This window comes from Alligator sinensis, unplaced genomic scaffold (genome assembly GCF_000455745.1).
Source record: "Alligator sinensis unplaced genomic scaffold, ASM45574v1 scaffold781_1, whole genome shotgun sequence".
Taxonomy (NCBI): Eukaryota; Metazoa; Chordata; order Crocodylia; family Alligatoridae; genus Alligator; species Alligator sinensis.
This window is the reverse complement of record NW_005841845.1, coordinates 2060268-2073313: the sequence shown is the minus strand read 5'-3', so window position 1 is coordinate 2073313 and position 13046 is coordinate 2060268. Positions and strand designations below refer to the sequence as shown.

The window sequence follows — 13046 nt, the reverse complement described above, 5'->3', positions numbered from 1 at the left end:
ACGGGACGACACATGACTTAGTTCAAGGTGCATCTCAGCAGGTAACAATTTAGGGCAGGGATAGAATAGGATGTAAAGTGTGTAATATTACCAGCTTCTGAAACAACAAAGTCTTCCTTCTCTGAAGTCAAGACCCTTCAATGACTTTAGATTTTAACATGAAAACAAAGCTAGCCTTTGCAGTGAATTTTGAGCTAAATTTCATCTCAGTTAATATCCAATTTGAAACTGTAATTAGGCATTTTATTCTATAGTGCAACAATGCTGAAGCTAGAGGTTTTGTTTGCAGGAGGATTCTACTTACTGGGAAGGATAAGGAAGAGTAAGTCATTAAAATGACATGGCATGCTGCAAGTCAAACTTAACAATTACATCCCACTGCACCGTGACCTTTCAGTGAATGTAATACTTATATTGAAGACTGGCCGCTGTGGCAGAGGAATTGAATCTACAAGTGGACAGAGAAGATATATTTCTTTGCTACAACTTTGTATACTGTCAGCTGGCTCACCTCTTTTATAATTACATACTGAACCATCCACCACAGTACTTCAGTTCCCCCATCAGACTCCAGCCCCAAGCGGCAGGGACAACTTCCTTAACACCAAGACGTTATTTATTTAGCTACAAGCTGAATTAAGGAGGAGTTGGCATTTTCAACTTCCATTCTATAGCAGATAGACATACGCATTTGGTTACGGGATGGTTTTTTTCCTGCCTGGACTCTGCCATTTCCGTAGTATGCTATTTAATTGTTCTGTTTCATGGAAGCTACTTTAAGAGAAAAAGTCAGGGCAGGTTTCCGTTAATCTAGACAGGTCCAACCTTTTCGGCAGGCATGCCACAAATTAACACCACGCACCCCACAGGTGTCACTCTGATCCTCTTCCCCAGCCCTATCTGCTGCTCTGCTTGTGTGCCCGAACCCTTGTCCTTAATACACTGCTCTAATACACTATACCAGGGCATGGGGCTAGCAATGGCTGAGATAACACCCGCTGTTAGCCCCACAATTTGTTTTAGGGGCTTTGCCTTCCTAATTGCATAAATTTGGGTGCAAGCACACATGAAAAATAAGTTTTTACCACTGATAAGATTGGACAGACTAAGGGAAACATTCATCTGTCAGCAACAACCGCTTTACATTTGGGTTTGAGATTAAACCCCTTCTCCCACAGACCCGATCACCCATCTTTCCAACAGTCAATCCTGGATTTGGGAAAGGCAGTTTAAGGACGCAGGACGCTGACTCTTAAGATGCTCAGAGAAGAGGTCGGCAACTTTTTTTGAGCGATAGGACAATAACACAGCTCAGTCCTAGGCAGGCCTCTGCTTCTGACCTTGCTGCCATCACTTCTCACCACCTCCATGCCAGTGGCCTATCCCAAAATTCCTCTTGCCACCGAAATGTTGCCGACATCCAGGCTTCACAGGCTGGATCCAGCCTACAGGCAGTAGGTTGCCAACCCCTGGCCTAAAGCATTTATTAATGAAAAATGTCTTACTGGTCACAGCATTCAGCCCCTTTGAAACAGCTGGGTAAAGGATAATTGTCCTTTTTTTGTATGGGACTGTTTTCAAATGGACTGTTTTCAGACTAGAATCTGTCAAGAGCAGGAAAAATCACAGGTTTCATGATTCAGACACAGGTTCTGGCCTTATCTTCCCTTCTACTGGGTCCTGACACTGAAGAATAATGTAACTCAAAGCAGCCCTCATCTTTACATGCAATATTCAGGGACAACGGGGCAGGCTAAGGAGAGTATGCTTTACGAACAGCAATTCTTTCAAGTCCCACATATTGCTAGTATAGGGTCTTCTGCATATAGAAGTAAATCGGTAGTAAAAGCTAACACTTAACCTGCGTGGTACTGAAAAAACCCAAGGGATGGGTTCTGGGTACCTCAAAGAAGTCCCACCTCTGCTACAATGACCCCTCACAGCAGCCACTTTGGCCCAAACGAATCCATATGCCACAGGAAAAAGATCGTAAATACTAAAGAAAGAACAAGATCATCAACCTACTACCAAAACAGCAAATAACCACAGGCTTCTCTGCGGGCAGAATACAATGCAATACATTTACAATGATGCAAAGCCCTATAGTTTAAAACAATCCCACCCCAAAAAAATCACTCAAACCCTAGGAAAAGTGACCCCTTTAAAAATATGCAGAAATTATACTATGTGAGAAAACTTTCTTTCCTTAAGAGCACTTGAAAATGACTGAGCAGAGAAGCAGACTTACTGCCCACAAGTGCATGTCAGCTACTCCACTGTAACCGTTCTCGTCCATCCATTGCTATCTTGCAGTAAAGCAAAAATAAAAGCTGCAAAAATTAGCCACCTGTTTTAATTTGGGAGAAATGATTGCAGTTCTGCTTCAATGCCATGCAGAAAAGGTGTGGATAGACAAAATGGTTGCAAAAGATTCAGGTGAACCAGGGTAGCTTCCCCTGCCACTTTTAAAGTGAAATATTTATCTGTCTGCATATCAACTTCTAACCTCGCTTTCCACAAACGAGTATTCTCCTCATCGTGTGTAAAATGCCAAAACCCAACAAAACCAAAAAACTCTTCACCTGGTTGGAAACAGCTGGAGGTCACCTGGACATGTAGCATGGGGAACAAACAGGAGGAACTCGCCCTCAGAATAGCTAGTTCAAATCCAGATGTCGTAGGGTTAACAGAGACATGGTGGGACTCATCCCATGACTGGGCAGTTAACATTAGGGGCTATAGGCTGTACAGGCGGGATAGAGAAGGCAGAAAAGGGGGGGGGGTGGCACTTTATGTCAAGGAGCACTACACATCCTCTGCCAGCAGTATGGGGTCAGGGGAAGGGCGAGCTGAAGTGCTCTGGGTCAAGATCCAGGGGGGGCAAGGCGAGAGGGATTTGACGGTGGGGGTCTATTACAGACCCCCCAATCAGGAGGAGGAGCTGGACAGGGAATTTTCAGGCCAGCTTGCAGAGACACTAAAAGCAAGGGATGTAGTTGTCATGGGCGATTTTAATTACCCGGACATCTGCTGGGAGGAGCAGTCAGCCGGGACGGACCGCTCCAGGAGGTTCTTGGCCGAGTTGCAGGACCTCCACTTGATTCAGGAGGTGCACAGTCCCACCAGAGGAGATGCTCTGCTGGACCTGGTCCTGGCCGCAGGCGACGACCTGGTAAGAGGCCTCCAGGTTCTTGACCACCTGGGCAATAGTGATCATCGCGTGCTGGAATTCACCATCCAGCGTAGAGTGTCAAGGGCCCGCAGCAAGGTGGTGGCCCTAGACTTCAGGAGGGCCAACTTCAGTGAGATGAGGAGATTAGTGGGAGAGGAACTGGGGTCCTTGAGGGCAGAGGAACTCAGCGTCCAAGAGGAGTGGTCGTTCCTTAAGGAAACGATACTCGGGGCCCAAGGGGTGTCCATCCCGACAAGAAGCAAGGCGGGCAGGAGTGTCCAAAAGCCCCCCTGGCTCACCAAGGGTGTCCGGGAATGCCTGCTTGCCAAAAGGGTGGCGTACGCCCGGTGGAAGGGGGGTGTAATCTCCAAAGAGGAGTATACCTCCTCTGCTCGGGCCTGCAGGCGGGCTGTTAGGAAGGCCAAGGCGGAGATAGAGCTCGGATTAGCGTCCAGGATTAAGGATAACAAAAAGTCCTTTTTCAAATATATTGGGAGGATGAAGAAGGCGCCGGGTAATGTGGGGCCCCTGCAGGATATGCGGGGCAATCTGGTGGTTGCGTCAGAGGATAAAGCGGACCTCTTTAACCAATTCTTCACCTCCGTTTTCTTGTGCAGGGACCGGGACTTCCCTGCTGTGATAGAAGCCGGACGCGAGGGGATCGCCTTCAGACCTCAGGTTGGGGAGGACCGGGTTAGAGAGCTTCTGGAGGGGCTGGACGCGTTCAAGTCAGCGGGTCCGGATGCTCTCCACCCCAGGGTGCTGAGGGAGCTGGCTGGGGTTATTGCAGGGCCCCTGGCACGGCTCTACGAGCGATCGTGGTGCTTGGGCCAGGTGCCAGACGATTGGAAGGTAGCTAATGTGGTCCCCATCTTCAAAAAAGGGAAAAGGGAGGACCCGGGCAATTATAGGCCCGTCAGTCTTACCTCAATCCTGGGGAAGCTCTTTGAGAAGATCATCAAGGAGCACATTTGTGATGGGCCGGCATCCGAGATGATGCTCAGGGGCAATCAGCATGGATTTATTAGGGGGAGATCATGTCAGACCAACCTGATTGCCTTTTATGATCAGGTCACAAAGGCCATGGATGCAGGTGTCGCGGTGGATGTAGTCTTTCTGGACTTCAGCAAGGCCTTTGACACCGTCTCTCACCCCATCCTAATTAGTAAACTAGGCGACTGTGGCATAGATGCCTACACGGTCAGATGGATTGCAGATTGGCTGAAGGGTCGCACTCAGAGGGTGGTGGTGGATGGATCATATTCGACTTGGGGGGAGGTGGGTAGTGGAGTCCCTCAGGGCTCGGTCCTGGGCCCTGCGCTGTTCAATGTCTTCATCAGCGATCTTGATGTTGGGGTGGAGAGCAACCTGTTTAAATTCGCTGATGACACCAAAATTTGGGGGGAGGTGAGCACGCTAGCAGGGAGAGAGAGATTGCAGAAGGATCTGGATAGGTTACAGGGGTGGGCAGACAGGAACAGGATGCGTTTCAATACGGACAAGTGCAGGGTGCTGCACTTGGGTAGTAGGAACCAGCAGCACACTTATAAGATGGGGAGCTCCCTACTTGAGAGCACGGAGGCGGAAAGGGATCTTGGTGTCATTATTGACTCCAAGATGAACATGGGCCGACAATGCGAGGTCATGGTTGGCAGGGCTAACCGGACCTTGTCGTGCATCCACAGGTGCATCTCGAGTAGAGCCAGGGAGGTGATCCTCCCCCTCTATGCGACGCTGGTCAGGCCGCAGCTGGAGTATTGTGTCCAGTTCTGTGCGCCCCATTTCAGGAGGGATGTGGACAACATGGAGAGGGTCCAGAGGAGGGCCACCCGCATGATCCGGGGACAACAGGGCAGACCCTACAGTGAGAGACTGCGGGACTTGAACCTATTCAGCCTCCACAAGAGAAGGCTGAGGGGGGACCTGGTGACCGTCTATAAACTCACTAGGGGGAACCAGAAGGGTTTGGGGGAGACGCTGTTTCCCCTAGCCCCTGCTGGCATAACAAGGAATAATGGGCACAAGTTGATGGAGAGGAGGTACAGATTGGACATCCGAAAAAACTACTTCACAGTCAGGGCGGCTAGGAGCTGGAACCAACTTCCAAGGGAGGTGGTGCTGGCCCCTACCCTGGGGATCTTTAAGAAGAGGCTGGATACTTACCTGGCTGGACTCATTTGAGTCCCGTTTTTGTTTTTAGGGTGAGTGGTTTTGTTTGTGTTTTTGGGTTGTTCTCCCGCCCTGGCGGGGGGTCGGGCTAGAAGATCTATTAGGTCCCTTCCGACCCTGAAACTATGAAACTATGAAACTATGACACATCAGTGACGGAGACCAATATTTATGAGACTTAAGCAGAGGAAGTAAATACCTGGTCTGTGTTGGAGTGACTTCACTGCACAAAGGGAGTTTGAATAGAGAGCCAGACCACCATTTGCCTCGACAACAGGACTGGAAGTAAGATTATTCTGTAGCTGAAAAGAAACAAAAGCATATTTGGATTCACAAGTCTTCCTAGCTTTGCTGTATGTATTTCAGCGGGGCCTGCAGGCTCCAATAGGGCTTTGACCTCTTGTGTGTTAGGCTCTGTACAAACATGTGGCAAAAGGCAGTCCCTGTGCTGACAGCTGTACAATCCAAAGGCAAGGTAGAAAACAGTATTAGTCCCATTTTAAAACTGTGGCATTGATGTGCAGAGATTTCCACGGTGACAAATGCAAACAAGATCCCAGGACCCCAGAGATCGTCTACTGAAAAGAAGGACCCTGATCCCAATTTCATCCCTGGTAACCAACAGTAAATTGACTGAGATAATATCCACTGTTGCGGTCACGAGGGGGGAAGGGGAAGAGGAATGGTCCCACACCGTTTGGGGCTGACAGATCCCAAAACCAACACCCAGAAGTTCACTACTTGGAAACCATTTCCAAGAACAAACACCGACAGCACAGTATATTCTCAGCCCACGGCAGCGAGTACTTATAAATATGTGTTATATACATATATACACAAATTACAAAATTCCCTGAACCTCTGAAAAATCAAGTAAGGAGACTCCTCCATCCAAAAACCCAAATAAGGAGACTTCTTCACCCACAACTGCAGCCCACTGTAACCCTTCATCAAACCTTGCTAATCAGGGCTTGAAAATCCTGAATCTGCTTCTGCTGGCTAAACAGCACCAAGTAAAAGACTCTCCCTAGACATACGAGGAATACCCTGCACCTTCTGAGCAGGGCTAAAGCCTTTTCTTCCCAGGATTTGGGTTATTTTACAAAGGCCAAGATTATGACTCCAACATTTGGACTGCAGGCCTGCAAAATACACACAGACACCCAATTAAAAGCAGCTCAACCTGCCAAGGTGCTGAACCCCTTCAACTCCCAAAGCCTTCAAGTGGGGTTGAGCATGCTCAGAACTTTTGACAGTCAAGCCACATCGAGTTAAATCCATATTTGGATACATGAGAGTTTAACTTCAGGCATCTAGCATTAAAGTTTTGGCCAACAAAGTCCAGCCAAAATCTCCTCCCAATGCTCAGCTGCACAGCGGCCCTGGACCAGCCTCCACAGAGTATATCACGACGCACGGCTGCGACGGTCAGACACAACTCATGTGGCAGGCAGGGATCCTGCTGGGGCATGCCAAGATCAGCAAGTTTAATGCTGCCTCATTGCAAACAACACCAACAATTATGTCAACTCTGAAGCACAGCGCACTGCCAGCAGCCAAAAGAGCTGCACGAGTTCAGAGAGAAAGCAGCCCCGGGAATAGTCATAGTGGTCTTTCCAGCATCGTGTCAAATTGAGCATCTTGCTCTGCACGGCAACTGCTTCAGCGAAAGAGATCAGTTCAATAAAGAAATCGGTTTCAGATTCTGACCACGTATTTATATCGGGCATTTGACAAATGAAGCAGTGATAAAGTTTCCCGTGGGTCAGTAAAGATTACCTAGCCATCACAGCTAATTTGGGTTATGGCAGTCTTTCCCCAAGACAAAGATGAAATATAAAAGAACACCCCTCTTTATCGCCGCATCTTTGTAAGATTACAATATTCTGAAAAATTAAACACAAAGTTCAAGTGGTTAGACTTCAAGGAAAGCTAAAATAGATTAAAACTACAACTTAGCCTGCCACGAGCATTACCTCGGCACTGTGCACTTTCCAACAACAGCCTTGGCCCTCCAGATTCCTGATGCAGGGATACGGAGCCACAGCTTCTCTGCAGAAATGGGTCCAGAGGTTGCTCTTTGGACCTGTCCCCTGTAACTGCCTCTGCTCTGATTTTGAACAAGCCATCTCCCCTGCATGCACAGGCTGCAGATAACCATCAAATGATTGCTCACCTACCCACTTTTCTGGGAAGATAACCGTGGGGTTTCTGTGGGTGCTGAGTCAGGCCTTCCAGCACTGGGTGGATCTCACACTGCAAGCTAGCAGAAAGATCGGATTCCACCCACTCCCAATTCGCTTTGTGCGCATAATTAGCCATGTTTGGACAGTAAAGAACATTAATGCGACAGAAGACAAGATTTAAAAAACCCTATTAGGAGAAGGTAGCTTTTGTGTAGTATAAATATTAAGCAGCATTTTTTCCTCTTGATAAGATGTACTTATATTTAAGATAGGCACTTGTACAGATGTTTAAAGAAACCGGCTGTTTCTCAGACCACTCGCACAGTAGGGAAGACTCATCATCTCCACTGGACAGATATGATAGCAAAATAAGGTTACCAGAATTGCACCAGATAATTTTATTAGTCCAAAGCATGCACAAAGCAGACTTGAAATGACTTAAAAAATAAGAGTGGAAATGATCCAGTTCACTTGTTTGTAAGGGGAAAAAGAGGTGGGGGAAGTGGAAAAGCCAATGGCCTGACTGCATTCAATTAAAAATCAATAATAAGGATGAAAGGGCATGGCAGTATAATTGAAGAACAAAAGAATAATTAAAAGAAAACACCACGTGGAAACCTTCTATGGGATTACAATCCAATTCTAATAGGATATAAACTGCTTTGTGCATTGAAAACCATGTGTCAGTGTATTTAGGGTTATCATACATCTGGGTTTTCCCAGACATGCCCTTTTGGGTTTTTTTTGAGTCCTCCTATCTTTGTCCGGGTGAAATAGAAACCAATGTCCAGGATTTTGTTCTGTTTCGCTGGCAGGAGCAGGAGGGGAGGGCAATTGGAGGCAGGGGCGGTGCTGGGGCTGCAGTGGGGCAGGGGAGGCGGCTGCCCCTCCAGTGGGGGAAGGTGCGGGGGGCCCTTTGAGGGCAGTGGGGAGCTCCGTGGCCGGGCCGGCACCTGTGCTTATGCGGGCCAGGGGGCCCCAGCAGACACTGCCTGGCAGGGAGGAAGTGGGGACATGGCCAGAGTGCCTGGCATGGTGCTGAAGCCTCCGCGGAGGGTAGGGGATGCCACAGGCATCCTCTCCTCTTCCCTCCAGCTGGCACCGCTTCCCCATCGCCCACACAAATTGGAGCTGCCAAGCTCCAGCCCAGTCGGGAGCAGCCGGGGGCCCTCTCTGGCAGGGCTGGGGGGAGGAGAAGGCTGCAGGTTGGTAGTGGGGGACACCAGCAGGGCTAGGGGGACAGGGGGCTGTGGGTTGGGTGTGAGGGGCACTGGCAGGGCTGGGGGGGGGGGGGGGGGCGGGGGGGGGGGGGGGGGGGCAGCAGCTGTAGGTCAGGAGTGCAGGGCACCAGCAGCGGCAGGGGGCTGCAGCTCAGGAGTCAGTGGCCGGGGGGTGGGAAACAAGGGACTGTAGATTGGGAGAGGGGCACTAGCAGGGCCAGGTGTCTAGGTTGGGAGTGAGGGGCAGCAGCAGGGTTGGGCATGGGGCTGCCAGTTGGGAGTAAGGGGCACCAGCAGGGTTGGGGGGTGCAAGCTATGGGTCAGGAGTGCAGGGCACCTGCAGTGCCAGGGGGCTGCAGCTTGGGAGTGAGTGACCCAGGGGAAATGAGGGACTGGATCAGGAGTGAGGGGCACTGGCACGGCCAGGTGTCTGCAGGTCAGGAATGAGGGCCAGCAGCAGGGATGGGGGACTAAGGGGCACCAGCTTAGCCCAGGGAGGCAAGGGACTGTAGGTGTGGAGCTAGAGGCTCCGGCAGGGCCAGGAGTTTGCAGGTCGGGAGTGAGGGGCACTGCCAGGACCAGGGGGCTATGAGTTGGGAGTGAGGTATCCTCCCGACAGGTATCCTCTTTTTTGGAACTGGAAATATGGTAACCTTAAGTGTATTGAACTTACTTTCTTGAAGGAAGAAGGGGGACTCTTGCACTCTTCCTTCAAGAAAATAATTGCAACAGGCTAACAAAAAGGCTGCTTTTTGCTGCTGATCAAGGGCAATGGAATTCCAGTCGAAAGCAATGTCCATCCTGTTTCAAGCCAAACTCCATTGCAAAATTACTTTGGTGCTCCAGAGATATGTTATTTCAGAAGGGGAAGACAACCATAATTACACTTAAATTGACTTAAGCAAATCAGTTTCTCTGACCCTCAGGGCAGAAGGTTAAGTTATTTAAATTGAAGGAAAAAATATAGAGGACAAATTTCTTTCGACAGCCAGTCAAAGCAAGAATCTTTCAGATTATCTTTTCATATTACTGAAAAATACTCAGAGGTGAACGCTTTCTAGGAAGTGGATTTTTTTATTTCATACAACTACAAGATAAGAATTTTTCCTGCTCTTAAGAGACTGGCCAAAAATGATCAGATATGACATTTCTTACTTACGGAAATAAGGCTATCTAACATATTTCCTTACCAGCAATCTTACATCCTGCTAACTTTCAATCAAGAAATATTTCAAATACCAGAGCTACAAGATACTTATTTTTTATATTTTTTTTTCCAAAGCAGCTGAACTTGTGACAGAATTGGATGTGGTAACGGTACCAAGACACGTTAAATCAGAAAATCATTAAAAAGCCAACTCAAACTCTACTGCCTTGGCACTTAGTGATGTGTCTCTCCAGTCTGGGTTGTTTAGAGTCTCCACTCAGTCAATAAAGATAAGAGAGCTCATCTGCGCTGTAGCACATCCAGGCAGGTTTGTTCCCTTTAAGTCAATACCCATATGACAGCAGGTCGGTTTTATTTACAGAATGGTTTGACCATAAAACTACCACCATGTAAAAGCATGAAGGACAAGAGGTTTTTCTCTTGCAACAAACACACAGATTCTTCAAGTCCATCAAGGAAGAAGAACCACTGTCAACTCAAAAATCACCCAAAAGTCAACTAAATAAAAAACAAAGTGTGCCTTGCCTAACAAGTTTATCAGGTTCAGACAGAAACAAACAATGAAAAAAAAGGTTGGTTAAGAATACCATTAACAAGTTAGGCAGCAAAGGTAGCATGCATTTATATGCCTAATGTCCAGGATAACTTCAGTAGAGGTTCTGGGAGAAAACAGCCCTCTAGGCATTTTTTTTGGATGGGTTGTCAACTAAAATGTGCCTCTGATTTTGGACACTTTGTTACGAGAAAGATACTGAGAAAGTGGAAGAAATGCAAAGAACAGCAACAGATGTAAAAGGAGCCAGACTGATTTCTGAAGGTGTTAAAGAACAATTAAGCTGTATGTACATATAGTCCCCTCCACAAGTTACAGGTACCGCATAATGAACTGGTTACCTGCACCATCACCTGAAGAGCAGCTACACACGCCAAGTAGTAGGGGTGCGAGAAGCGGGCCCTATTCGATTCAGATTCAGATTCAGCCCGAATGAGGGACAGCGATTTGATTCGTTGATTCGGATCACTGCCCCTGTTTCAATTTGGACGATTCTGAATCTGAAGATTCAACGCCGATTCGGATAATCAGCAATTAAGACAGACACAGCTTTAAGTTTTTTTCTACGTACGTTGAGGTAGCAGGCATGGCTTGTGAACGCTGCAATGCTGGAGCACGTTGAGCATCCCACTGAAGTGCAGGGGTGGGGGCCATCCACGTGCTCAGCGGCAAACCCTAAAGTGGACTGGAAATACTTCCGGTCTGCTTCCGGGTCTGCCTGGGAGCGCGCTGCCCCCCAGCCCTCCCCTGCATCTGCCCAGCTCGGCGATCGGCTGCAAGGGGACCCCCCTGGGTCCCAGCAGCCATGAGGCACAGCTATGATCTACCAGCCCTGCAGATGCGTGGCACCCCTAAAGCTGGGAGACTGCGCCAGCTGAGGGGGCTTCCTGCCACAGAAACTTGTTTCTTGCTGGTGCAAGGGGAGACTGGAATCGGGCTCTCCCTGCATCGGCAACAAGGCAGGTTGGGACCTAATGCACAATCCCACAATCGTGCCTCCTGCCTTTCACATGTGGCAGGGCAGGTGTTGTGACTGTGTGGATCCTTCATTAGCTCCCATTGAGTCTTTACCTGCACAAGTAGAGGGGGCCTTATGGACCAAATTCCCCCCTGAACCGAGAATACACATCTTCATAGGACTTACAAGGGTTTCCAAACTTTTTCTTATCACGTACCCACTTTGTGATTCACCAGCTGCCCCCATATCCCCTACCAGCATACATTTTATATTTTAACCCCTTAAATGATATTATAACGAAAATTAAATCTGCCATTGTGCAATTTCTTCTGTGTGCCCCCCCCGCAAAGCTGTCTTGCGTACCCCAAGGGATACACGTACCACAGTTTGGGGACCCTGGTCTGGACATTTGTACAAAATGCGTTGCAAGCAATAAGAGCGACGTCAATGCTCTACATACTTTACCTTAGAATTGCAGTGGAAGTTCTTCAGTTCTGCAACTTTACTTTGCCTCATTACATCCGGCATCTGGAAAGGATAAAGAACATCTTTTGGAAGGACGTCAGGAAAAAAAGAAAATTCCCCGATTCCTCCAAGTCGACAAAACAGACTTCTGCTCAGACCAACTTCTGGTGTAGCCTCTTCATTCATTAAAAAAAGACCATCTAATTCACAAATCGTACAACGTGCAAGGAGAAAAAATAATCCTATAGTTTAAAACAAGCAAGAAAGCAGCTCACATGCAAGAGCTACTGGGGGCCCAGAAGACAAGGCGGGGCACCCCGCGGGCCCTGGGCACCACCTTGGGGCACCCCTGACAGGGTCTTACGGCACTCCGCAGCACCCCGACAGGGTCTGGGGGCAACCCACGGGCCCTGGACACAATTTTGGGGCACCCCGCGGCACCCCTGACAGGGTCTTACGGCACTCCGCAGCACCCCGACAGGGTCTCGGGGCACCCCGCGGGCCCTGGACACGATTTGGGGCACCCCGCGGCACCCCTGACGGTCTGGAGGCACCCCGCGGCACCCCTGACAAGATCTCAGACCCCCTGGAAGGATCCCCGGGCCCCCCACGGCACCCTGGACAGGATCTCGCGGCACCCCTGAAAGGATCGAGGGCCCCCCTAGGCCATAGGGTGGGTTGCGGACAGAGGGTCACGATCCCGGCCCGGGACCCTACCTCCATGGCCGCCGCCGGAGCGAGTCCCTCGGGTCGGGTCGGGCCGGGCCGGGGCGGCTCCCGGGGTGGGGAAGGGAGGGGGCGTGGCCTCCGGGCCCCACCCCAGAGAGGCGCGCGGCGCAGGCGCAGTGTGGCGCGCGCCCAGCCTAGAGTGCGCAAGCGCATACCAGAGACGGTGAGGCGCATAGTCAGGTGCGCAGGCGCAGTGTGAAGCGGTGGTGGCAGACGAAGGGCAAACGGAGGAGGTGGGGTTGTGCGCAGGCGCAGGACTGCTAGGCGGGAATTAGGAGCCGGTAGCCCCGCCCCCTCATGCACCCTCTTAGGCTGGGTGGCCTCATGGCCGCGTTGTCAAGGCAACCACCCGGGGTGCTCCCACCTGCCCAGGCCTGGGTGCAAGGGGACGCCCCAGGGACCGAGCTGCCCTCACAGGGGTGCCTG

At 49.8% G+C, this 13046-nt stretch overlaps 1 protein-coding gene across 1 annotated transcript in view; it reads right to left on the bottom strand.

Moving 5' to 3' along the window:
* MKNK1 (MAP kinase interacting serine/threonine kinase 1) overlaps positions 1-12701 on the bottom strand; it is a 34568-nt gene extending 21867 nt beyond the window's left edge. The window contains 3 exon segments of the mRNA XM_006015758.2: positions 5541-5643; positions 11892-11954; positions 12609-12701. Coding sequence (XP_006015820.1) covers positions 5541-5643; positions 11892-11954; positions 12609-12614 — 172 coding nt within the window. The 5' untranslated portion in view covers positions 12615-12701.
* Positions 12702-13046: the final 345 nt, after the last annotated feature.